Source organism: Pseudophryne corroboree, chromosome 6 (genome assembly GCF_028390025.1).
Source record: "Pseudophryne corroboree isolate aPseCor3 chromosome 6, aPseCor3.hap2, whole genome shotgun sequence".
Lineage (NCBI taxonomy): Eukaryota > Metazoa > Chordata > Amphibia > Anura > Myobatrachidae > Pseudophryne > Pseudophryne corroboree.
Window position 1 is genome coordinate 791,309,849 of NC_086449.1, and position 25,494 is coordinate 791,335,342.

The following is a 25,494-nucleotide window of genomic DNA, read 5'->3' on the forward strand; positions in this document are numbered from 1 at the left end:
TCCAATTAACTCAACGGTAGTTGTACTAAATGCAACTGACAGAGATGAAGGGATAAATGCAGAGATCACATATTCTTTCAGCAAAACCTCAGGAGATCTCCATCATACAGGGATATTTACTATTCACCCTACAAATGGAGAAATTAAAACTAATAGAAATTTGGATTTTGAAGTAACAAAAAAATATGAACTCTCTATACAAGCAAAGGATGGAGGTGGTCTTGTTGCCCATACCAAGTTATTGATCGACGTAATAGATGAGAATGACAATGTTCCAGAGATATTTATCAATTCATTTTCTAGTACAGTTCCTGAGGATTGTGAGCCAGGTACAATGATAGCTCTGATTAAAGTTCAGGATAAAGATTCAGGAGAAAATGGAGAAGTTGACTGTAACATTATAGAAGATATCCCATTTGATTTACTTTCATCTGACAGTTACTACAGGATAGTTTCAAGAAATGCTCTGGACAGAGAAAAAATATCTTCTTTTAACATCACCATATTAGCTACTGACAGAGGAATTCCCTCACTTTCCAGCAGAAGAACCATGAGATTAGAGATATCAGATGTTAATGACAATCCACCAATATTTATGAAATCTACTTATGTTGCTTATGTGCCAGAGAACAACTTACCAGGAGCCTCAGTATACAATGTACTAGCATCAGATCCTGATACTGGGGACAATGCTAAAATTATTTATTCACTCTCTAGTACCAATACAGAAGATCTCCCAGTGTCCTCATATCTGTCCATCAATATAGAGACTGGGGTTCTCTATGCTCAGAGATCATTTGATTATGAGCAGCACAAGGAGTTTCTAATACAAGTAACTGCTAGAGACAATGGATCCCCATCTCTAAGCAATAATGCAACACTTATTATCCATATAGTGGATCGGAATGATAATGCACCAAAGATCTTATACCCTTCAGCAGACAGTGATGGTCCAGCTGTGTTTGAGATGGTCCCTTTTGGCTCTGAACAAGGATCATTAATAACTAAGGTGGTTGCAGTGGATGCAGACTCTGGACATAATGCTTGGCTCTCGTATCACTTCATACAAGTGTCAGAACCATCTCACTTTGCCATCAGTCAGCACACAGGTGAGATCAGGACATCACGTGTCTTTCATGAGAAGGATATATTGCATCACAAGGTTGTGGTGATGGTGAAGGACAATGGAGACCCCTCTCTCTCAGCTACAGTCACCTTAAGTCTCATTGTTGCAGATAATTTCCAACAGGTGGTTCCTAAACTCAGTAATCAGCTCAAAGATGAAGATCCCCAATCCAATCTACAGCTGTACTTAGTGATCGCACTTGCTCTCATTTCCTTGCTATTTATTATAACTGTTTTGTTGGTCATTATATCAAAATGCAAACAATCAAAGCCTTTACCAACCTTTACTTCTCTAAGTACAAATCTGTATCCTCCAGTTGATCCCAGGATGCTCTCCATGTATAGTGATGGAACTTTACCATTTCCCTACTCATACAATGTGTGTGTGGCTTTGGATTCCAGTGAAAGTGACTTTACTTATAGGAAACCAAATCAAAATGTCCCTGTGGATAATCTCATTGATGCTGATGATTCAGGACTTGCAAATGAAAGTTTAAATCTTCCAATCAGTGATCAGGTGAGTTTTTATAATAAAGAGAATGTTACTGTATATGAGATTTCAAATACAATATACAAAGTAACTAATTCCATAATTATTTTATGTCGGAGGTCTTATCTTACTGATATAAGTTTTCATTTAATGCCAAATAGACTTGTTTGATAACATGTAAATTACATAACTTGTTAGTTTACTTGTATAATATTTTATGTCAGGGACATTACTGTTAAAGTTTTTTATGGGCCTAAGACCCCTTTTAATACATTAACTGCAATGGAGTCTGAAATGCAGTGCTATCACAGTGCACTTCTATATACTGAGCAGACCCCTCCACCCAGTGCATGTGATGTCATGATCACAAAAGACTACGCTGAGGGCAGGTAACTGGCTGCCAGGCACAATCTAATGATGCCACTGTTGGCAGTGGGGCATTTCTTCAAGGTATCCTGAATGCACTTGGAGCAGGAAGCTGGGCTAGGCACAAGTGCCACTGGGTACCATCCATGCCCCTACGCAGCCTTGCTGATCCTAGTCATGGACCATATGCAAGAATGTGTCATGTTCTGCAAAGTTTTACTTGGTTTGTTCAAAATGTATGTATCTCAAAGAAATTTAAGTATCATACAACGTGATGAACTGAGGTATACATCTGCCCAGTAGATGAAGTTGCAATACTTTTCATGGTGTTTTATTGTTTTATTTAAAGTCCCAAAACTAATATCTACGAAAATAGGTTGTTATCATTACTAACATTTATTCCTATCAGAGTTTAGACAGCTTAATGTTGGCATTGTATTGTCAATAAAATAATATACTGATGGTTGAAAGCTGGGCTCTGCCTTCCACCCAAGAAAAGTGATTGAATTGATAAATGGAAGAGAAACTTCTGACTGTCTCTCTGTACTTTATGTAGAATAGCTTGTGCTTTGCTGTAGTATATCACTTTATAAGAAACTTTCATATGTATGCAGTATACTGTTGTGTTAACTCAAAATGACTTGTTATGTTATACAATATCCATAGATACTTCATTGCTGACTGATATTGCAAATGTAAAGTCTTTTCAAAGTGATTTTTCTTCCATTAAAATGTGTTGATTATATTTGGAATTGGCGAGTAAAACCAACTTACTGTATATGTTGACCAAGTGCAAAAAAATATTGTATCACAAAGAGCATCAAACCACAAATAGTCCAGAGTTTGTTTCTTATTTTCTATTGCTTTCTGTAGATATGTGTAGGTGTTGCAGTATTTTGAAACTAGCACTCCCTGTATTGTGATAAATCTAGTACTCCTGGTCGGGAGGGGGGGGGATAGAATCACCTTCCGGTGGTCTCCTAGCTACATTCAGTACTGAGATCTCATATTCTCAAACCAGAATGTTTCTGGCAGTAATGGATATACATAATTGTGATCACAGAGCTGCCAGGTAAATAATGACTGTCATGAAGATACTGTAGATATTGCACATTTTCATGTTAAACATACCGTCCATTTTTTTAAAAAAAAACTGTATCTAATCAAAGGAGCAGTATATTTAACTATTAGTCCTCATTATATAACTTTTTAATGTTTTCATTTCTTAATTTGTTTATGGTTTTCTGCAGCTCAGTTGGGATCAGCAGAGCTTTAAAACTTGAAAAGTTTGATTGTACTTTAAGGGCCTGATTCTGATTAGGTTGCAAAAGCCTATGCAGCTGCGATTTTTCAGGCTTGCTGACCATCGCTAGTGAAACTGCCGCCCAGAAAAGATTACAGACACCTACCGGAGCCATCTCAAAGTCCTCAACCGCTGCATACACATACACAGCATTGACACAGGAATGAGGAATATCGATTGCCTGAGTGAGTCGATGGTCACACAGACTTGCCATGGCAGTAGCGACGCTGGTGCCATATTTTTCAATGAATATGATCACAGCTGAAGGCAGTAACATGCCCATAAACTGGCCGAGACATGTCTGCATTTTTGCTGCAGCTATTTGTTGTCTTCCCCAAATGGTCAATTCCTGTCAACTACTCTGCAAATAAATGCTCACTGCAAGCAGCATCACAAGGTTCTTTAGCACATGCGCAGTGCAATCACAGCACAATCGAAGTCTACTGATAATTGCTCAGTAGCATGAACATCAGCATTGCATACAAATTGGAAACAGGCTCTAAGTCCCCTCCGAACTATGGGGGTCATTCAGATCTGATCATAGATGTGTTAAATTTAGCACATCAACGATGAGTTACTCAGGCATGCAGGGAGACACCCAGCACAGGGCTAGTCTGCCCCACATGTCTGGCCCTACCCCCTGCATGGCTTTGAAAGCATAGCATGACAGCAATGCTTCTGCACCCACTGAGTATCCTCCTGCCTGTGCAGCCTAGCTGTGTTGGCAGGCAGCTACCCACCACATCCCGGGTCACAGCAGCTGTGTGTGATGTCATGCAGCCGCTGCTGCCCATGCCCACAACGGTCTAAAAACACCTGTGTTGTCCGGACCATGCCGCACCAACGATCTTCTAACGCCATTGGCATGCCCCCTGCCAACCCGTGACCGCCTCTGCCTATCAATCAGGCAGAGGTGATCGCAGCCCTGAGATGCCTTCGCATCTCACTGGGCTTCACTGGGGTGCACATACACACTCCCCAAAGGGCTTCAGACTGTGATCGCTGCCACTGCAAGGATCCAGTCTGAATGAATAGTTGAGAGTCACAAAGTGACTGCTAACAGTTATACTGAATGTATTTTTCACATAAATGCAATGCAATCACAGCACAATCGAAGTCTACTGATAATCGCTCAGTTGCATACAAATCGGAAACAGGCTCTAAGACCCCTCCAAACTATATTCAGCTATGTCATCATAGCTGAGAGTAACAAAGTGAATGCTAATAGTAATACTGAATGTATTTTTGACATAACTACCAGCTACAGCAATATGGTCAAACCTTCAAACTATGTGTCCAATTGGAATACTCCTCAGACAATACGTAGGTAGTTAAACTGGGGTTTTCTATTGTTGATTATACAGAAATAGAGTTCATAATTATATATTCTGTTTATTAACAGTTATTTATATAGTGCAGAGGCACTCCAACCAGTCTGGGTCCGGATAAGCAGTACCCACTTTCCACATTTCGGCACCCCTGCATGTACACGCAAACACTAGGGATATTTTATTGGAGCCAATTATCCAACCAGTATATTTTTGTAGTGTGGGAGGAAACTAGAGTACCCAGAGGAAACCATGCAGGCACATGATAAATATACAAACTCTACACAGACCATATTGGAAATTGAACCTCAGTGCTGTGAGGCTGTGTTGCTAACCATTACACCATATGTAACAGTTAAAATCATGTTTAACAGTGTGAAGTCTGTAACCTCAGTTGCAGATTAAAGCAGCAATAATTTGAAAGGCAAGACTAACCTGGTTTTGCCTTTCATATTATTGCGGCATTAAATCTGCAGCCAAAATCACAGACATTATGTATCTTTACATGATTTGCACCCTATTACATATGACCCATAGATTCTTTTTAATGCTGCTCATGATTGGACAGGGTCACAGCCACCCGCATAATAGGGCTCAAATACACCCTGTGCCAGCCCACCCTAGAGCACTCAACATCATGACGTGTGCATATGTTGGAGGTACATCACACTGAGGGGATGGTGCCTCCAACAGTGGTAAGTGCAGTGCTGAATGCAGCATCATGGGGATGCTCTGACCGGCTTTACAAGCTGCAGGGTGCCTGTATGCAGCATCTTAAGAAAGCTCTGGCAGCACTGTAGCATAGATCCTGGCTGTAGGATACCATTCTGGACAAAGCAAGAGCCGCAGGGCAGTGATGTCACCACCCAGAGAGCCCTGCACTCTGTGTATCAGCACCAGTCACACACTCCTAATTATGGCCCTGGTCACAGCCTCTGTCACAGCATTTGTCTTTTATTGGTTCATTTTTACCTAGTGTCTCTCTGTGGTAACATGAGTTAGGTGCTCTTAATTAATTATACCTGAAAGGAATGCTAAATGTTCTGTAATGTTTGCTGAAAGTAACCCACCCTATAAAAACTCCATATAGTATGGATGGGGAGATTTGTCACAGCTTGGAGAGAGATAAAGTGGAGGAAGATAAGGTACCAACCAATCGGCTCCTAACATTGTTGAAACACTCCCTGTAAAATGACAGTTGGAAGCCAATTGGTTGGTACTTTATCTCTCTCTCCACTTTTTCTTTTCCTGAACTTTAATAAGCCTCTCCCATCTTAAAAAGAACACCACAGCAAACTGAAAATGGGAGAAAGCACTGCACTACTTAAATAAATGCGTTTTATAGCATATGCGATACTTCTAGTGTGTTACACTTCTAATCTGGACTAAAAATACAACAATAATGATTACTTGCATTTTAAATAGTATTTTCCCACTTCATGTAAGTTGTCATGTAAAGTACTTTTAATAAATGATAGTTTTATTTTGTTGTCATATGAATGGTGATGTAGAAGAACTCACTGATATTTGTTTAGTATAAAAATACATAAAATACAGAACATGTGAACTTACAATATTCAGTAAATGTTGGGATATCTATAACAGTAGATACTTAGAAAAATAATTTCACAGCACTGCAGTTCCACATTTTCACCTCTGAGCGCCGCTGTTTGACCAATAAGGAGAAGAATACAGAGCTGGAGATCCACTGGTATTTTCATCACTCACATACACTGCAGATCTGCAGGAAGACACACAGCCATTTTCTGGATTCTCTCTACACAGAATACAGGATATTTTTAACATATTTTTCTGAACAAATGGACTAAGCAAAATAATAAACAGCTTTTCTGTATGTCCTGTCTCCTGGATTACAGATACTAGCCTTTAAAAGGAAATTTTGAGGAAGATTTCAGATGCAAACTATGAAGCCTCCTACACAGACATACAAAGGAATCAGATGGCAAGTAATAATTCCCTTCTTATTATCATGGCTGTGTCATTCAGTCTCTGGTCAGATTCATTATTCTATTGTAGAAGAAATGAGAAAAGACTCTGTTATAGCAAATATTGCAGAAGATCTTGGATTAGATATTAAACAGCTCTCATCTAGGAAACTAAGAATTGTATCAGATAGATATTTTTATGTAAATATAGAGAATGGAAATCTGTACATTAAGGACAGAATAGACAGGGAGACACTGTGTGAGACAGAAGCTACCTGCTTCCTAACCTTTGATGCTGTGGTTGAAAATCCCTTTAAAATTTTTAAAATCAGAGTTGAAATTCAGGATGTAAATGATAATTATCCATATTTTTTTCATAACACCATCATTTTGGCAGTTATTGAATTAACCTCTCCAGGAGCCAGATTTGTTTTGCAAAATGCAGAAGATCCTGATATTGGTATTAATTCAGTACAGACATACAGGCTCAGTGATAATCAGTATTTTACACTTAATACAAAGATCAGAGCAGATGGGAGTAAATCTCCAGAACTTGTGTTAGAGAAACCTTTAGATCGAGAGACACAAAATGTTCATGAATTGATGTTAACAGCCTTGGATGGAGGAAACCCAGTGAAGTCTGGGACTGCTTTGGTAAAGATCATTGTTACTGATGGTAATGATAATGCTCCTACATTTATTCAGGACATATATAAAGTCACCTTAAAAGAAAATATTCCAATTAACTCCACAGTAATTGTACTAAATGCAACTGACAGAGATGAAGGGATAAATGCAGAGATCACATATTCTTTCAGCAAAACCTCAGGAGATCTCCATCATACAGGGATTTTTACTATTCACCCTACAAATGGGGAAATTAAAACAATTAAATATCTAGATTTTGAAGTAACAAAGAAATATGAACTCTCTGTACAAGCAAAGGATGGGGGTGACCTTGTTGCTCATTCCAAGGTATTGATAGAAGTAACAGATGAGAATGACAATGTTCCAGATATATCTATCACCTCATTCTCTACTCCTGTTCCTGAGGATTGTGAGCCAGGTACAATGATAGCTCTGATCAAAGTTCATGATAAAGATTCAGGAGAAAATGGGGAAGTTGACTGTAATATTATAGAAGATATCCCATTTGATTTACTTTCATCTGATAGTTACTACAGGATAGTTTCAAGAAATGTTCTGGACAGAGAGAAAGTATCTAGTTATAACATCACAATTGTAGCAACTGACAGAGGATCTCCCCCACTTTCCAGCAGAAGAACCATCAGACTGGAGATATCAGATGTTAATGACAATCCACCAATATTTATGAAATCTACTTATGTTGCTTATGTGCCAGAGAACAACTTACCAGGAGCCTCAATATACAATGTACAAGCGTCAGATCCTGATACTGGAGACAATGCTAAAATCATTTATTCTATTTCCAGCACTAATACAGAAGATCCCCCAGTGTCCTCTTATCTCTCCATCAATATAGAGACTGGGGTTCTCTATGCTCAGAGATCATTTGATTATGAGCAGCACAAGGAGTTTCTAATACAGGTAACTGCTAGAGACAATGGATCCCCATCTCTGAGCAGCAATGCAACACTAATTATCCGCATAGTGGATCAGAATGATAATGCACCAAAGATCTTGTACCCATCAGCAGACAGTGCTGGCCCAGCTGTGTTTGAAATGGTCCCTTTTTCTGCTGAACAAGGATCATTAATAACTAAGGTGGTTTCTGTGGATGCAGACTCTGGCCATAATGCTTGGCTCTCATATCACTTCATACAAGTGTCAGAACCATCTCACTTTACCATCAGTCAGCACACTGGTGAAATCAGGACATCACGTGTCTTTCATGAGAAGGATATATTGAATCACAAGGTTGTGGTGATGGTGAAGGATAATGGAGACCCCTCTCTCTCAGCTACAGTCACCTTAAGTCTCATTGTTGCAGATAACGTTCAACAGGTGGTTCCTAAACTCAGTAATCAATTTAGAAATGAAGATCTACAATCCAATCTACAGTTGTACTTAGTGACTGCACTTGCTCTCATTTCCTTTTTATTTATTGTAACTGTTTTGTTGGTCATTGTATCCAAATGCAAACAATCAAAGCCTTTACCAACCTTTAGTTCTCTAAGTACAAATCTGTATCCTCCAGTTGATCCCAGGATGCTCTCCATGTATAGCGATGGATCTTTACCATTTCCCTACTCGTACAATGTGTGTGTGGCTTTGGACTCTAGTGAAAGTGACTTTACTTATAGGAAACCAAATGAAAATGTCCCTGTAGAGAATCTTATTGATGCTGATGATTTAGGACTTGGAAAAGAAACATTTCCAATCAGTAATGAGGTGAGTTTTTTTATCATAGATAATGTTATGTGAGATTTCCTGTAAGACAGATAGTGAATGTTATTGTCTTAGAATATCTGACTCCTGTTTTATTTTAATGCCGAATAATGTGAATTATTAAGAATAATGTAAATTATGACTGCCTGGAAATGATGGTGTCATGTGTTCAATTGTGTCATGTGTCCTTCCTATCTATGTGGTGTTTGTATGTTATCCCAGGGTTTGTGTGAGTTTCCACCGGGTGCTCCAGTTTTCTTCTGCAATCCAAAAACATTCTTTAATGATATTTGGCTTGTGGCAGAAAATAGACCCTAGTGTAAGTGTATGTTTACATGGTAGGGAATTTAGACTGTAATCTCCAATGGGGCAGAGACTGACGTGAATGATGAATGATGTAATCAGCATAGCACTATAATTGTTATTATATTAATAGATAGACGTATATTGACTGCATTAGAATGTATGTCTAGGTGAACCATGATTTAGAGACTCTCAACAAAGGGTAACTTGGATCCCACTTGTATTTTATTGAAGTATTATGCAAACTGCACAACTTTTTTAGCATTGATGATTTATTTCCAATAAAACTAAATACTGTTGTCGTTTTTTACATTTCCTCAGAATGAAATAAATAAGTTAATTGAATGATTAATTATTAAATTATGATTATTTGTATATATTATTGATGGCACACTGTGTGAGTTTTGGTTCTGCTGAAGTATATTATTTTAAATTAAAAAGAAAACCTGTGTAGTGTTAATTCAATAGTAATTATTTTTTGCAGTGTTCTTCATTGCTGACTTAATATACAATTTTAAGAATATCTACAAATTCACTTTCATTACAGTGTATGAATTACATTTGTATACTTATCATTTTGTTTGTAGAACAGGAGCTGAACTACTTTGCACCTACCTCACGATTAATGTAGAGTCTACTGGTATTTGGTCAAAATAACGTATTTTGTTAGTTGAAAAATTTATAATCGTCAAATCTTAGAATCTCTAAAATCACTGAGAGTTGATGACGTGTTAAATCATTGGTCTTGCAATATATTTTTGTGGTTTTACTTCTGGGGACTATGAAGTTAGTGGAAACAAACAAAATGTATTTGAGATGGCATTGCCTATACCCAGCAATGGGTGACCAGACAGGCTGCGCTGGATCCCCTGTGAGTGAAATCTGTATGTGAATGCATGAGCGCTGCTTGTGCATGGCATATTGCTGGGAATCTCTGTCAGCAAGGTGAGGCTGGTGGGGAGAGAATATCCAACTATCATGTGCTGGATCGGTAATTACTTAGAAACTGTGTTCACTGTAACTGCAGTATGCAGTCATACACAGCAGACCCACTGACCCATTAATACAAATAGGCACTTTAATAAAAATAAAATGAACCCAGTAGCTTTCTGGAGGTAACACTATGTGGGATGATACTGAGTCATATGTATCTGTTAAAATGGAGCTATCTCCTGATTTCAAAATGACTGTACATGTGATTGAATCAGAAAACATGGTGAGCACATGTGCTAAATGATGAGTTTGAAGTAGCACATACAGTAAGTGCATCAGCGTCGCATCTTGTGCATATGGAGACTAACCTGATGTACTGTAGGCATTTCTGGGCAGCAAATGGGCAGTGAGTATCAAGACACAGAGTGGCTGTTTCTGTTGGAAACATCATGGGAGTGTCAATGGCATTGCGAATTCAGTGTTCAGTTTGGTGTTTGTATGCAGTTGGGATGCCTGTTTCAGGTGGAGCTCTTACACCCATCATGAGTCTGGTGCAAGTCCAGATACTAAAAAAAAAACAGTGGGTGGTGCAGTGGGGACACCAAAATATCACTCTAATATGCGCATAGATAGATAGCTATATTAATACATCTGATTCCGATGGCTGCTGTGACAGATGCAAATTTGGGTGTGACCATGACTCAGCCTATGTATCTGTTATTATGAAAGGATACATAAACTTAGGGTAAAGCCTATTACAGGTGGCCAGTGTCTTTAATTTTTCATCCAGTGCAGTAACAGGGCTCTATGCTGCCCTGTGCTGGCTCCGACCCCTATTGAAAGATGTCATGATGTCACTCAGAGGAGGCAGGTCTGACAAGCACCGGGATGTGCAGCAGTTATTGAAGCATCCTGAGGATACGGCAGAGCAGATGAAAAGATGCCTACCGGGAACATCCACAGAATGCTCCGGGTAGCACTGCTGCAGTTATACTGCCTGAACGGCACCCTGCTTACCAGAAGAATTTAATGCGGGGTGATGACAATGCCAACCACAAAGCCCTGTGCTCTATGTGTCAGCAAAACTTGCACACTCCTAGGGGGTAATTCATACCTGATCGCAAGGCTGCGTTTTCGCACAGCGGGCGATCACATCTAAATTATGCATGCGTATGCACTGCAATGCGCACACGTGTTGGATGGGTACAAAGTGGTTTGCGACTCATCAATGGGTTTGTGCAAAGAATCCAATCGCATGGGCGAACGCAAGAAGATGGACAGGAAGAGGGCATTTGTGGGTGGCAACTGACCGTTTTCAGGGAGTGGTTGGAAAAACACAGGCGTGTCTAAGCATTTGGAGGGTGGGTGTCTGACGTCAATTCCGGTCCCGAACAGGTTGAAGTGTTCGTAGCGGCTGGGTAAGTCCTGGGCTGCACAGAGATTGCACAAGACCTGTTTGTACAGCTCTGCTACACAAGCGTTCACACACTTGCACAGTTGAAATACCCTCCGCCTGTAGCCGACAATTATCTGATCGCAGCAGTGCAAAAATCGCCTGCTAGCAATCAGGTCTGAATTAGGCCCCTAATTACAGACCTGATTTCGTCTGCTTTACAGCCCCATGTATTATTATGAAATACAATAAACACAAATTCGGGAAAAGCCCTCCACCATTAGGATAATAGCCAGTTATATAGGTTATGAGAAAGCTCTGGTATGTTGCCTGCTACTGCTGTACACTAAAAAAAAATAGCTATTTGCTGCAATTAGAATCTTGCTATATATTTTTTGCCGTTTATTATGTACATTGAATTAAGATCATAACAAATTATTAAGTATGATCATGAATATTATGTAAACAAAATTATCAGAATTTCTGTGATCTATAATGCTGAACTCAATATTATGTGCTTAGTATTAAATAAATCCCACTATTAATGCAGTGTGCTTGCAAAGATTAAAATAGAAAATAAACAGTTGGTGTAATGCTAAATAAATTTTGTGCGCTATGTAGCTAAAGTTACGTCATTGAAATAAACACAACAGTAAAAAATAAAGTTTAAAAACCAAAGTAATTCATAGAACTGTAGTTCCACATTTTCACCTCTGAGCGCCGCTGTTTGACCAATAAGGAGAAGAATACAGAGCTGGAGATCCACTGGTATTTTCATCACTCACACACACTGCAGATCTGCAGGAAGACACACAGCCATTTTCTGGATTCTCTTTACAGAGACTAAAGGATATTTTTACCACATTCTACTGAACAATTCCAGCAGGGAAAACAAGAAAAACCTTTGGATATTTCCTAATCACTGGATTACAGATACTAGCTGTTAAAAGGGACTTTTTGTGGAAGATTTCAGATGCAAAATATGGAAGCTCACACACAGACATACAAAGGAATCAGATGGCAAGTAATATTTCCCTTCTTATTATCATGGCTGTGTCATTCAGTCTCTGGTCAGATTCATTATTCTATTGTAGAAGAGATGAGAAAAGACTCTGTTATAGCAAACATTGCAGAAGACCTTGGATTAGATATTAAACATCTCTCATCTAGGAAACTGAGAATTGTATCTCGTGTATCAGAGAAATATTTTTATGTAAATGTAGAGAATGGAAATCTGTACATTAAGGACAGGATAGACAGAGAGACACTGTGTGAGACAGAAGCTACCTGCTTCCTAACCTTTGATGCTGTGGTTGAAAATCCCTTTAACATTTTTAAGATCAAAGTTGAAATTCAGGATGTAAATGATAATTATCCACATTTTTTTCATAACACCATTATTTTGGCAATTCTTGAATTAACCTCACCAGGAGCCAGATTTGTTTTACAAAATGCAGAAGATCCTGATATTGGTATTAATTCAGTACAAACATACAGTCTCAGTGATAATCAGTATTTTACACTTAATACAAAGAGCAGAGCAGATGGGAGTAAATTTCCAGAGCTTGTTTTAGAGAAACCTTTAGATCGAGAGACACAAAATGTTCATGAATTAATTTTATCAGCATTGGATGGAGGAAACCAAGTGAAGTCTGGGACTGCTTTGGTAAAGATCATTGTTACTGATGCTAATGATAACACTCCTACATTTACTCAGGACATGTATAAAGTCACCATAAAAGAAAATATTCCAATTAACTCCACAGTTGTTGTATTAAATGCAACTGACAGAGATGAAGGGATAAATGCAGAGATCACATATTCTTTCAGCAAAACCTCAGGAGATCTCCATCATACAGGGATTTTTACTATTCACCCTACAAATGGAGAAATAAAAACAAATAGACAGTTGGATTTTGAAATAACAAAGAAATATGAACTCTCTGTACAAGCAAAGGATGGAGGTGACCTTGTTGCCCATTCCAAGGTATTGGTAGAAGTAACAGATGAAAATGACAATGTTCCAGAGATATCTATCACCTCATTCTCTAATCCAGTTTCTGAGGATTGTGAGCCAGGTACAATGATAGCTCTGATTGAAGTTAATGATCGAGATTCTGGAGAAAATGGGGAAGTTGACTGTAACATTGTAGAAGATATACATTTTAATTTGTTATCGTCTAACAGCTACTACAGACTTGTTACAATAAGTCCTCTAGACAGAGAGAAAGTATCTAGTTATAACATCACAATTGAAGCTACTGACAGAGGATCTCCCCCACTTTCCAGCAGAAGAACCATCAGATTGGAGATATCAGATGTTAATGACAATCCACCAATATTTAAGAAATCTAATTATGTTGCTTATGTGTCAGAGAACAACTTACCAGGAGCCTCAATATACAGTGTACAAGCATCAGATCCTGATACTGGGAACAATGCTAAAATTATTTATTCATTATTCAGTAATAATACAGAAGATCTGCCAGTGTCCTCCTATCTGTCCATCAATATAGAGACTGGGGTTCTCTATGCCCAGAGATCATTTGATTATGAGCAGCACAAGGAGTTTCTAATACAGGTAACTGCTAGAGACAGTGGATCTCCATCTCTGAGCAGTAATGTAACACTAATTATCCGCATAGTAGATCAGAATGATAATGCACCAAAGATCTTGTACCCATCAGCAGACAGTGGTGGCCCAGCTGTGTTTGAGATGGTCCCTTTTTCTTCTGAACAAGGATCATTAATAACTAAGGTGGTTGCAGTGGATGCAGACTCTGGACATAATGCATGGCTCTCGTATCACTTCATACAAGTGTCAGAACTATCTCACTTTACCATTAATCAGCACACGGGTGAAATCAAGACATCACATGTCTTTCAAGAGAAGGATATATTGAATCACAAAGTTGTGGTGATGGTGAAGGACAATGGAGACCCCTTTCATTCAGCTACAGTCACCTTAAGTCTCATTGTTGCAGATAATTTCCAACAGGTGGTTCCTAAACTGAGCAACAAGCTAACCAGTGAAGATCCTCAATCCAATCTACAGTTGTACTTAGTGATCTCACTTGCTCTCATTTCCTTGTTATTTATTGTAACTGTTTTGTTGGTCATTATATCAAAATGCAAACAATCAAAACCTTCCCCAACCTTTACTTCTCTAAGTACAAATCTGTATCCTCCAGTTGATCCCAGGATACTCTCCATGTATAGCGATGGAACTTTACCATTTCCCTACTCGTACAATGTGTGTGTAGCTTTGGATTCCAGTGAAAGTGACTTTACTTATAAGAAGCCAAATGAAAATGTCCCTGTAGAGAATCTCATTGATGCTGATGATTCTGGATTTGGGAATGAAAGTTTAAAAGAAACATTTCCAGTCAGTGATCAGGTGAGTTTATGTTATATTCTGTAGATAATTCCATGTGAAGGGTTTTTTTTTTTTGTATAAAACAGATAATGTTTCTTAGTGCATTATTTCTTTAGGTCAGAAGTGTGATGCAATGTGTCTATTAGTATCTGGACATTGTAATTTTTCTGTCAATGACAATTAAATTATACATCTATTGACATGATTTGGTAAAAAAGAAGTCTAAAAATATTAGCTAAAAGTTTTAAATATTTATTAGTGTTCCCAGGAATTTTTACCTATTTATTTGTAATAGTTATTATTATTATTATTATTATTATTATTATTATTATTATTATTAATCTGTGTTTGGGCTGTGCTTGCCCAGGGGGACTTGAACCTTAGGATTGTTAGGGACCACCTGATGTGGTCACCTGATCACTGTTGGTGGGCACATATTTTTGGCCAAAATTATGCTAAGCATCTCAGTTTTACTCTATGTTAAAATGCAGAGTTTATTATAATTGTTCTGATTAATAGTACTTAGTACTTAGAGTGTGCACCTGCATTTTCTCTTTTTTTCTGTGTGGCACTACAAATCTCAGCAAGGTAGCACCTTATGTTTTGAATTAGTATGTACAGTCCAACCCTTTTCCCGTATAGTCTATATTGCATACATGTGTGTACACTTGTAGGTGGAGACTCCTACAGCTTAGAATAGCACCCATCCCATCTGCCCTTGTGTGTTTTTAATTAGCATAAGGTTTTTTAATTTGCAGACTACATATTGGAATAGGCACTATGAATAGTAAGTCTTGGATAAATGTAAATAATACTGTTTGTCAGTTTTAGGAATGAGTTTGGGGCATGGGGCCCCCTGGCATGGAGTGGTCAGAGCTGCTATTTCTAGCTAATGTAACACCTTCTAACACTTTAACTGCCACTTCTCACTAGGTTGATGACTTAGGGCATTTAGGTGTGCTGGCCTGGGGGGTCCCGTGCTCTGGACTTTTACTTCAGGAGAGTTAGGGACCCACCTGATGAGGTCACCTGGTTGCTATAGGTAGGTCCATTTTTTTAGCAAAAATATGCTAAGCACCCCAACTTTAGTCTATGTTAAATTTCAGAGTTTATGATAATTGTTCTGATTAGCAATAGTACTTACAGTGTGCATCTGCGGTTTCTATTTTTTCTGTGTGGCACTACAAATCTCAGCATGGTATCACTTCTCATTTTGTTTAGAATTAGGGCATGCAGTCCAGCCCCCTACCCCCTTCACCCCATGAGCCACCTACATATAATGACTCCACTCTATTGGAACACAAATTGAAAAAAAAAAACCTATATGGAACAGTGCTAGTAAAAAAAGAAATACATCTCTGATAAGGCAGATTAGTCAAGATACATTAAATAATAATTTGACTAATTATTTAACAACTAGATTACATTCTTCAAATAATATACTATGCAATTGAAATATAAAAAAATCAAATTTATAATATAGTACTAGCCCTTTTAAAATTGTATCAAGCTAATAAATTACAAAATGCCCTTGAGTGCTTCAATTAGAGTCTTAGATATGATGCACATCAGCCATGAAGAAGGTATTGTGCATGGAACTACATGCACAATACCTTCTTCATGGCTGATGTGCTTATTTGTTTATTAAAAGAACACAGTATAGGACACGTGGGCACTCGCTGAGGCTAGAGGAGAGAAAATTCCGTACACAACATAGTAAAGGGTTCTTCACGGTAAGGGCAATAAAGATTTGGAACTCCCTGCCAGAGAAGGTAATAATGGCAGACTTGGTAATGCATTTAAAAATGGTTTGGACAGATTTCTAACTGGAAAAAGTATCCAGGGTTATAGCATTTAACATAGTGACATTAATATCTGGGAGTGGTAAGAATCATAGTTTTCAATTGGAACTAAACCATTACTTCAGAAGGTGCATTATATTAGGAACAGCGTAACACAGAATACAAATTGAACCTGATGGGCATTTTGCCTCTTTTCAACCTCACTAAATATGTAACTATGTACAGTAACTATGTATTACATTAATTATTATGCCATCATTTGCAATACTGCACTGGGGCATTATGTGCTCCAGCATTATACTTCATTTAATATTGCTTGAAAATAGGGTCTGTTCCATTGTACTTTGATATGTTACTATAAGTACTATTGAGGTGGAAAATTCTTTACAAGTATCTGTTAATGTGTATGTTCCATAGCTTTAAATGTTTCAAAATAAAGAAACAAGAATGAGGAATATCTTTATAGGAAAAGCCAGTGACGTAGCATGTCACAGTTATGTGAAATACACTGTATTTAACCGGATTTATTTCAGATACTCCATTGACCCATACACATTCACCTCCAATGAATAGAACAGGCAACATCTAAATGATGCAAATATTGGTAAGCTGCTCAATCAGATTGTGATATCACTCAGGTGCTAAAAGGGAGGGGTAATTCTGTGTAAGAAAAAACAATTTGTGTTCCCTAATGCACACTGAGTGAATAATAATACTACATAATAATCAGATAATACGGAGATATTAGTTGCGTATATCTGCAGATATAAGATTTAGCCCCCAGACCGATTGGCAAGGCTTCTCCATCACTGGGGGTCCCTAATACTAGGTATGGGTTCGGGGTGCAGGACCCCATCACGTCGGCACAGGCCGGCTACCCCAGGTCAGCCCACAGGTGAAAATTAACAAGGGTTAATAAGAAGCACAGAAGTGCTATGTTAGTGAAGTGTGATTAAAATAATACAAAAATATATACAAAGTGACAGGGAAAATCATAAGTGTTAATAAGGCGTTAGGGTGTGCCGACCTGAAGCCGCCCAGCCATACCGACACAGGGGCCACCGCACCCCACAGCAACCCCATAAATAATGACACATTTGTCTGGGTCTAAATGCCCAGTGTAAGGCCACATCATAATGGCTCCTACAACATCTGAGATCCGGAGAAGCCTTGCCGATACCCTATATCTGCAGATATATGCAACATCTAAATGATGCTACTGGTACTGCTCCCTATAGCAGGTGCAATACGTGGATTTGGGGTCATTTGAACCAATTGGCTCTATCCCCATTCCCCAGATTTAGCTTCCACAAGCATGTAAAACACTCTTTTAGTGTAAATCAAAAGGAATGCTACTATATTGTTATAAAAATACAATACACAATGTATTAATGCTTTTTGCCAGAAAACATCTGTTCATTTGTTGCTATTTTTGTATATTTTTGTATTAATAAGAATATTATCATATGTCAATATCCATTTGAGAAAGAGGTGGACAACTCTACTTGTGCTCTGGGACATACAGAGGGGTGTGTGTGACTGGTGTTGGCAGACAGGGCACAAGACCTGGTTGGTAGCATGGTCAGCACACCAATGGTACTCTCTACAGCTTGCAGGATGCTTAGAGAGGTACCTGACACCAATCTATCTGCTCCTGTGCCCATGTTCTGTGATGTCATGATGTCACATGTGCAAGGAGCACTCAGTGTTAGCTGAGGGCACCTTTGTGCATTACTGTGGCTTTGTTTTTGTTTTGTAAGGGAAAAATGCTGATTTCCTTAATGTGTTACGCTTCTGCATTATTATTATTAACGTCATCCGATTTCATACTATTTATATTTTAAAATCAGCATCATAGTTAGATCACCCAATTGCTTTATAGCTACAAAATCAGTAATCATTTAAGAATTTGCTTTGTTAGATGTTTTACAGACATTTTATGCTTTCATTTCTGGAATTTGATTAATTAGACAAGATTAACTATAATAATGCATTTTATGAAATAAGAGACTTAGTTATGAAACTTGGTCTCTGAATAAAAGGAACATTGCCCTTTACACCTAACCAGATACTTATTAGGAAGGACACACAGCAGGTATAGGGAAACTGCAAATGGCTCATTAAATCATATATGGTTCCTTTTATTGGATGCTACAGTATGTGCATTTTCATAGAAATTATTGTTTTTTTCTATATTTTAATGAAAAGTTTGAAATGTAAAATGTATGACTATAATTGTATTAATCTTTAGGAATGACGTAGGGGGGTAAATTTACTAAGATGGGAGTTTTCAAAACTTGTGATGTTGCCCATAGAAACCAATCAGATTCTATTATCTTCTAGAAGCAGCTAGATAAATGTTAAGTAGAATCTGGTTGGTTGCTATGAGCAACATCACCAGTTCTACAGAACTCCCACCTCAGTAAACTTACCCCAATGTGCCTGAAATTTAAGACAACTTTATATAAATAAGGTAAAAGTTAAAAAATAATTTGGCTGACAAACTGCATCTCTATCTACTGATCTATTTATTTCATTTTTATTCATTCTAGCTAATATTCCAATTTTAAATATTTCACACTAAAAGAAGCAATTGTACCTCATGAGTCCTCTGTTTTTTATTTTTCTTACAACGTAAATGTAAAATGCTACATTTTTAGTATCTTAAAATATATTGAAAATGCTATTACAAACACTAAATCTATAAGGTTAAAATAAAACACATAAATACACCTACAATTCAAGGACTTTTGCAATATATTTGAAAAAATCATTGCAGTACCCGATTTTCACCTCAGAGCGCCGCTGTTTGACCAATAAGGAGAAGAATTCAGAGCTGGAGATCCACTGATATTTTCATCATTTACACACACTGCAGATCTGCAGGAAGACACACAGCCATTTTCTGGAATCTCCCCACACAGAATATAAGATATTTTCTTAACTTATTCTTCTGAAAAACTGGATCAGGAAAACAAGAAGTACTTTGGGATATTTCTTATTTACTGGATTACAGATACTAGCCTTTCAAGGGGTCATTTTGTGGAATATTTCAAATGCAATGGAAGCTCACACACAGACATACAAAGGAATCAGATGGCAAGTAATATTTTCCTTCTTATTATCATGGCTGTGTCATTCAGTCTCTGCTCAGACTCATTATTCTATTGTAGAAGAAATGAGAAAAGACTCTGTTATAGCAAATATTGTAGAAGATCTTGGATTAGATATTAAACATCTCTCATCTAGGAAACTGAGAATTGTATCACGTGTATCAGAGAAATATTTTTATGTAAATGTAGATAATGGTAATCTGTACATTAAGGACAGGATAGACAGAGAGACACTGTGTGGGGCAGCAGCTACCTGCTTCCTAACCTTTGATGCTGTGGTTGAAAACCCTTTAAATGTTTTCAGTATCAATGTAGAAATTAAAGATATTAATGATAATTCCCCAAGATTTCTTCCCAACACATTCATATTAGATGTTATTGAAACTACATCACCTGGAACAAGATTTGCTTTAAAAACTGCAGAAGATCCAGACATTGGCAGTAATACAGTCCAGACATACAGGCTCAGTGACAATCAGCATTTTACCCTGAGTGAGAAGACCAGAACAGATGGGAGTACATTTCCAGAGCTTGTGTTAGAGAAGCCATTAGATAGAGAAGCACAAAATATTTATCATTTACTGCTGATGGCACTAGATGGAGGAAATCCTATTAGATCAGGTACTGCTTCGATAAAAATAATTATAACTGATGCTAATGACAATTTCCCTGTATTTACTGAAGACATATATAAAGCAATTGTGAAGGAAAATACTCCAATCAACACAACTGTGCTAAGTGTATTTGCAAATGACCAAGATGAAGGTAGCAATGCACAGATCACATATTCTTTAAGTGAAACATCAGGCAATGCTCATCCTATGGGTACATTCAGTATTCATCCTACAAAAGGTGACATCACAATAAACAAACATCTGGATTTTGAAATGATCAGAAATTATGAGCTGACTGTGCAAGCAAAGGATGGGGGTGGCCTTATTGCCCATGCTAAGGTTTTAATAGAGGTAACAGATGAGAATGACAATGCTCCTGAGATATCTATCACATCATTATCTAGTCCCATACCTGAGGATTCTGCGCCTGGCACAGTGATAGCGCTTATTAATATTCATGATCTTGACACAGGAAAGAATGGAGTTGTTGAATGCAGTATCATGGAGAATGTACCTTTTGGTTTAATTGTATCAACTACAAGTTATTATAGAATAGTTACAGCAAGTGATCTGGACAGAGAGAAAGTATCCAGTTATAACATCACAGTTGTAGCTACTGACAGAGGATCTCCCCCACTTTCCAGCAGAAGAACCATCAGATTGGAGATATCAGATGTTAATGACAATTCCCCAATATTTATGAAATCTACTTATGTTGCTTATGTGCCAGAGAACAACTTACCAGGAGCTTCAATATACAGTGTACAAGCATCAGATCCAGATATAGGAGACAATGCTAAAATCATTTATTCACTATTTAACACTAATACAGAAGAACTCCCAGTGTCCTCCTATCTGTCCATCAATATAGAGACTGGGGTTCTCTATGCTCAGAGATCATTTGATTATGAGCAGCACAAGGAGTTTCTAATACAGGTAACGGCCAGAGACAATGGATCTCCATCTCTGAGCAGCAATGCAACACTAATTATCCGCATAGTGGATCAGAATGATAATGCACCAAAGATCTTGTACCCGTCAGCAGACAGTGGTGGCCCAGCTGTGTTTGAGATGGTTCCTTTTGCCTCTGAACAAGGATCATTAATAACTAAGGTGGTTGCAGTGGATGCAGACTCTGGACATAATGCTTGGCTTTCATATCACTTCATACAAGTGTCAGAACCATCTCACTTTACCATCAGTCAGCAAACGGGTGAGATCAGGACATCACGTGTATTTCATGAGAAGGATATATTGCATCACAAGGTTGTGGTGATGGTGAAGGACAATGGAGACCCCTCTCTCTCAGCTACAGTCACCTTAAGTCTCATTGTTGCAGATAACTTTCAGCAAGCTGTTCCTAAACTCAGTAATAATCTCAAAGATGAAGATCCCCAATCCAATCTACAGTTGTACTTAGTGATCGCACTTGCTCTAATTTCCTTGTTATTTATTGTAACTTTTATGTTGGTCATTATATCAAAATGCAAACACTCAAAACCTTCACCAACCTTTACTTCTCTAAGTACAAATCTCTATCCTCCAGTTGATCCCAGGATGCTCTCTATGTATAGTGATGGATCTTTGCCATTTCCCTACTCGTACAATGTGTGTGTGGCTTTGGACTCTAGTGAAAGTGACTTTACCTATAGGAAACCAAATGAAAATGTCCCTGTAGAGAATCTTATTGATGCTGATGATTCAGGACTTGGAAATGAAAGTCTAAAACCAACTTTGCCCTCTAGCAGTGTCACTGAGGTGAGTTTATATAAATAAAGTCTATTTATTCTATCCAGAATTTCAAATTGGAAGTTCAACATATACAGAAATTTTATTTTATCTGAGATAGATACAATATTACATATTGCAAATGATTGTATGGTATAACGTATCACCTTGGATGATCAGAACATTCCACTGTGTTATATACTCTATGGTCTTGAATTATGTAGAGAATGGTGTTCTTGGTCAGCGCTGTCACTGATAAATGTTACAAAGTGATTTGTTATTAATGTTGTAGTTGCTTATCCTTCAGTAAACTGCATTCACAATCTTGAAATTAACTGACAAACACTGGACATATTGGGTTATTTAAGTGTCTATGTACTAAGCCTTGGATAGAAATAAAGTGAACTGAGATAAGTACAGACTAATCCACTACTAACTGAGATGTTACCGACTGTGTTTGAAAAATGGCATTTAGGAGCTGATTGGTTGGTACTTTATCTCTGTCCCTTTATCTCTCTCCATGGCTTAATACATAGACACCATAGTGTTATATACAGAAGGAGCTATGCTAGTCGTGGCTCCATCTGTGACTAGGCCTATTTCCTAGAGCGTCCCCGTCCACCCGGGTGCACGCGCCCGTGATGGAGACGCACCCCATTCAGTTGAATGGAGAGTGTCTCCATCTGCGCACCCGGACAGAGACGCTCTGAATGGGATCGTCTCTGTGCACTCCCTGCGTGACTAGGGGGACGGATCGCCTAGTCACGCCGGCGGTGCTCGTTTGCGTTGAAGCCGCCTCAGATGAGCGCGGTTCCATCTGTGCTGTATGTGATAGATATACCACTCCACACACTGAAGAGTAGTATATCTACAGTATCTTGATGAAATAGGTTGAAACAGATACAGAATAGAAAGAAAAATAGTTTACAGTAGGCTGTTTCATTAGAATTTATATAATGGTATAACAGTGTAAGTAAATAAAATAGTCTCAAATATCTGTCAGTAGTTTGTATTTCTGTCAGAAATGTATATATCTGTCAGTGAAGCAATGATGTGCTGCTGTCAGTGAGGTGGGGATGTGCTGCTGTCAGTGAGGCAAGGATGTGCTGCTGTCAGTGAGGCAGTGATGGGATGTGCTGCTGTCAGTGAGGCAGGGATGTGCTGCTCTCAGTGAGGCAGGGATGTGCTGCTGTCATTGAGATGGGGATGTGCTGCTGTCAGTGAGGCGGGGATGTGCTGCTGTCAGTGAGGCAGGGATGTTCTGCTGTCAGTGAGGCAGTGATGTGCTGCTGTCAGTGAGGCAGGGATGTTCTGAGGTCTGTGAGGTGGGGATGTGCTGCTGTCAGCGAGACAGGGATGTGCTGCTGTCAGTGAGGCAGGGATGTTCTGCTGTCAGTGAGGTGATGATGTGCTGCTGTCAGTGAGGCAATGATGTGTTACTATCAGTGAGGTGTGGATTCGCTGCTGTCAGTGAGGTGGGGATTCACTTCTGCCAGTGAGGCGGAGATGCACTGCTGTCAGTGAGGCAGTTATGTACTACTGTCAGTGAGGTAGTGATCGGCGGCTGTCAGTGAGGAAGGGATCGGTTGCTGCTTGTGAGATGGTGAGGTGCTACTGTCGGTGAGGCGGGGATGTGCTGCTGTCAGTGAGGCAATTATGTGCTGCTGTCAGTGAGGCAGGGATGTGCTGCTGTCAGTGAGGAAGGGATGGGCTGCTGTCAGTGAGGCGGAGAGGTGTTGCTATCAGCGAGGCAGTATTGTGCTGCTTTTCTGTCAGTGGTCTCTCTGTGAGTAAAGCTGTTGTTTACAGTTGTATTTGTATACAGTTATTAATATGACATATGCATACCTCTAAACTGTCCCCATATTCGCAGGACAGTCCCAATTTTCTGGGACTGTACTGCTGTCCCACCCATGTTAGCAGTGTCCAGTGGTGGAGGGGAGTTGGGAGGCACCCTGTCAACCACTGCTCTGCTTAGCAGAGCAGCAGTGTATAGATGCTGTGTGCATGAACACAGCATCTATTCATGGGAGACAGAAGGACTGGGGGCATACAATTGCAACATTAACGCAAAGCCATTTACCCTTTGCTGAGTCCATGCAGCCTTTGCTGAGGCCACACCACCTTTTTGGGTGCAGGCGTGCCTACAACATCAGGAGTCCCAAATGCCTTCTATAAAGTACGTATATATGTAAGTAGTTGAAGTGTACAGTTGCGCTGGGTAGTGTGTGGTCATTGGAAAATAAGGCATGGTCATGTGATATAATGTGTCCAATCATGTTAAAGAGTTGTATGTCATTATAGCATGCCATCTTATAAATATATACATACATACATACATACATACATACGTACGTATAGTTTGTCCACATAATTGCTTTGATATTTTGTTGTTTAATGTTTAGGTCGGTGGCTGGTCTTTATATAAAGTTTGGTCTTATTTGACTTTGGCTTTAAAATTGGAGATAACTGTTCTCAAGAAATTGTTGCATTAGGGCCTAATTCAGTAAGGAACACTAAATTTGCAAATCGCAATTCGTCCAATTATCGAACAACTGCACATGCGCAGCATTCACATTGTGCATGTGCTAGCAAAAATAGCAACTAAAAATGCGTACACATTATGATCACAATGCAGCCACTGTTTGAGTGACAGGAAGCCGGTGTTTCTGGGTGGAAACCCACCATTTTCTGGTTGTGTCTGAAAAAACGCAGGTGTGCCCAGGCATTTTTATGGAAGCCCTCTGATGTCAGCAATGACCACTTCCAGCCTCTTGTTTAGCAAAAATTGTGTTTGACCTTGCCTGTCACAGACAGGAAAAATCTTCGATGTTTTGGAAATTGCATATGATTTTGCAATCAGACCGTATATTGAGATGAATTCGCAAATTTTATGATGGCCATTTTTTCACTATTTCTGGGCGGCAACTATTTGATCGCAGAAACTGTATTTTAGCTAGAGATGAGCGGGTTCGGATTTACTCGGTTCTTAACGCCAGAATAATCGCAAGTTCTTTTTTTCTGGATTTTTCTTATTGGCTAACCAAAACACGTGACGTCCGTGAGCCAATAAGGAGATTCGGGTAAAACCGAGTAAATCTGAGTAAAACCGAACCTGCTCATCTCTAATTTTAGCAGAAACTGCAATCCTTACTGAATTAGGACCTTTGTAATTAAAGAAATCCTAAGTATAAAACATTGTTATTTTTAATGTTTATGATTAACTTACATCTCTTGTAGTTATTGATTTTAAGCAGTTAGCATTCTATAGCTGTATCTTATTGCAAATAATCAATCCATTTAA

At 38.7% G+C, this 25,494-nt stretch overlaps 1 protein-coding gene across 17 annotated transcripts in view; it reads left to right on the plus strand.

Moving 5' to 3' along the window:
- Positions 1-25,494, plus strand: part of LOC134933540 (protocadherin gamma-B1-like) — a 543,090-nt gene that overhangs the window by 243,129 nt on the left and 274,467 nt on the right. Inside the window, exon 1 of one of the 17 annotated variants that reach the window (XM_063928847.1) lies at positions 6,456-8,931. The exons of 14 other annotated variants lie outside the window; for them this stretch is intronic. In XM_063928847.1, coding sequence (XP_063784917.1) covers positions 6,529-8,931 — 2,403 coding nt within the window. In that variant the 5' untranslated portion in view covers positions 6,456-6,528. Of the gene's footprint in view, positions 1-6,455; positions 8,932-12,368; positions 14,955-19,623; positions 22,221-25,494 lie in introns of those variants that run through there. 2 more of the 17 variants (XM_063928832.1, XM_063928830.1) reach the window with 2 other exon arrangements.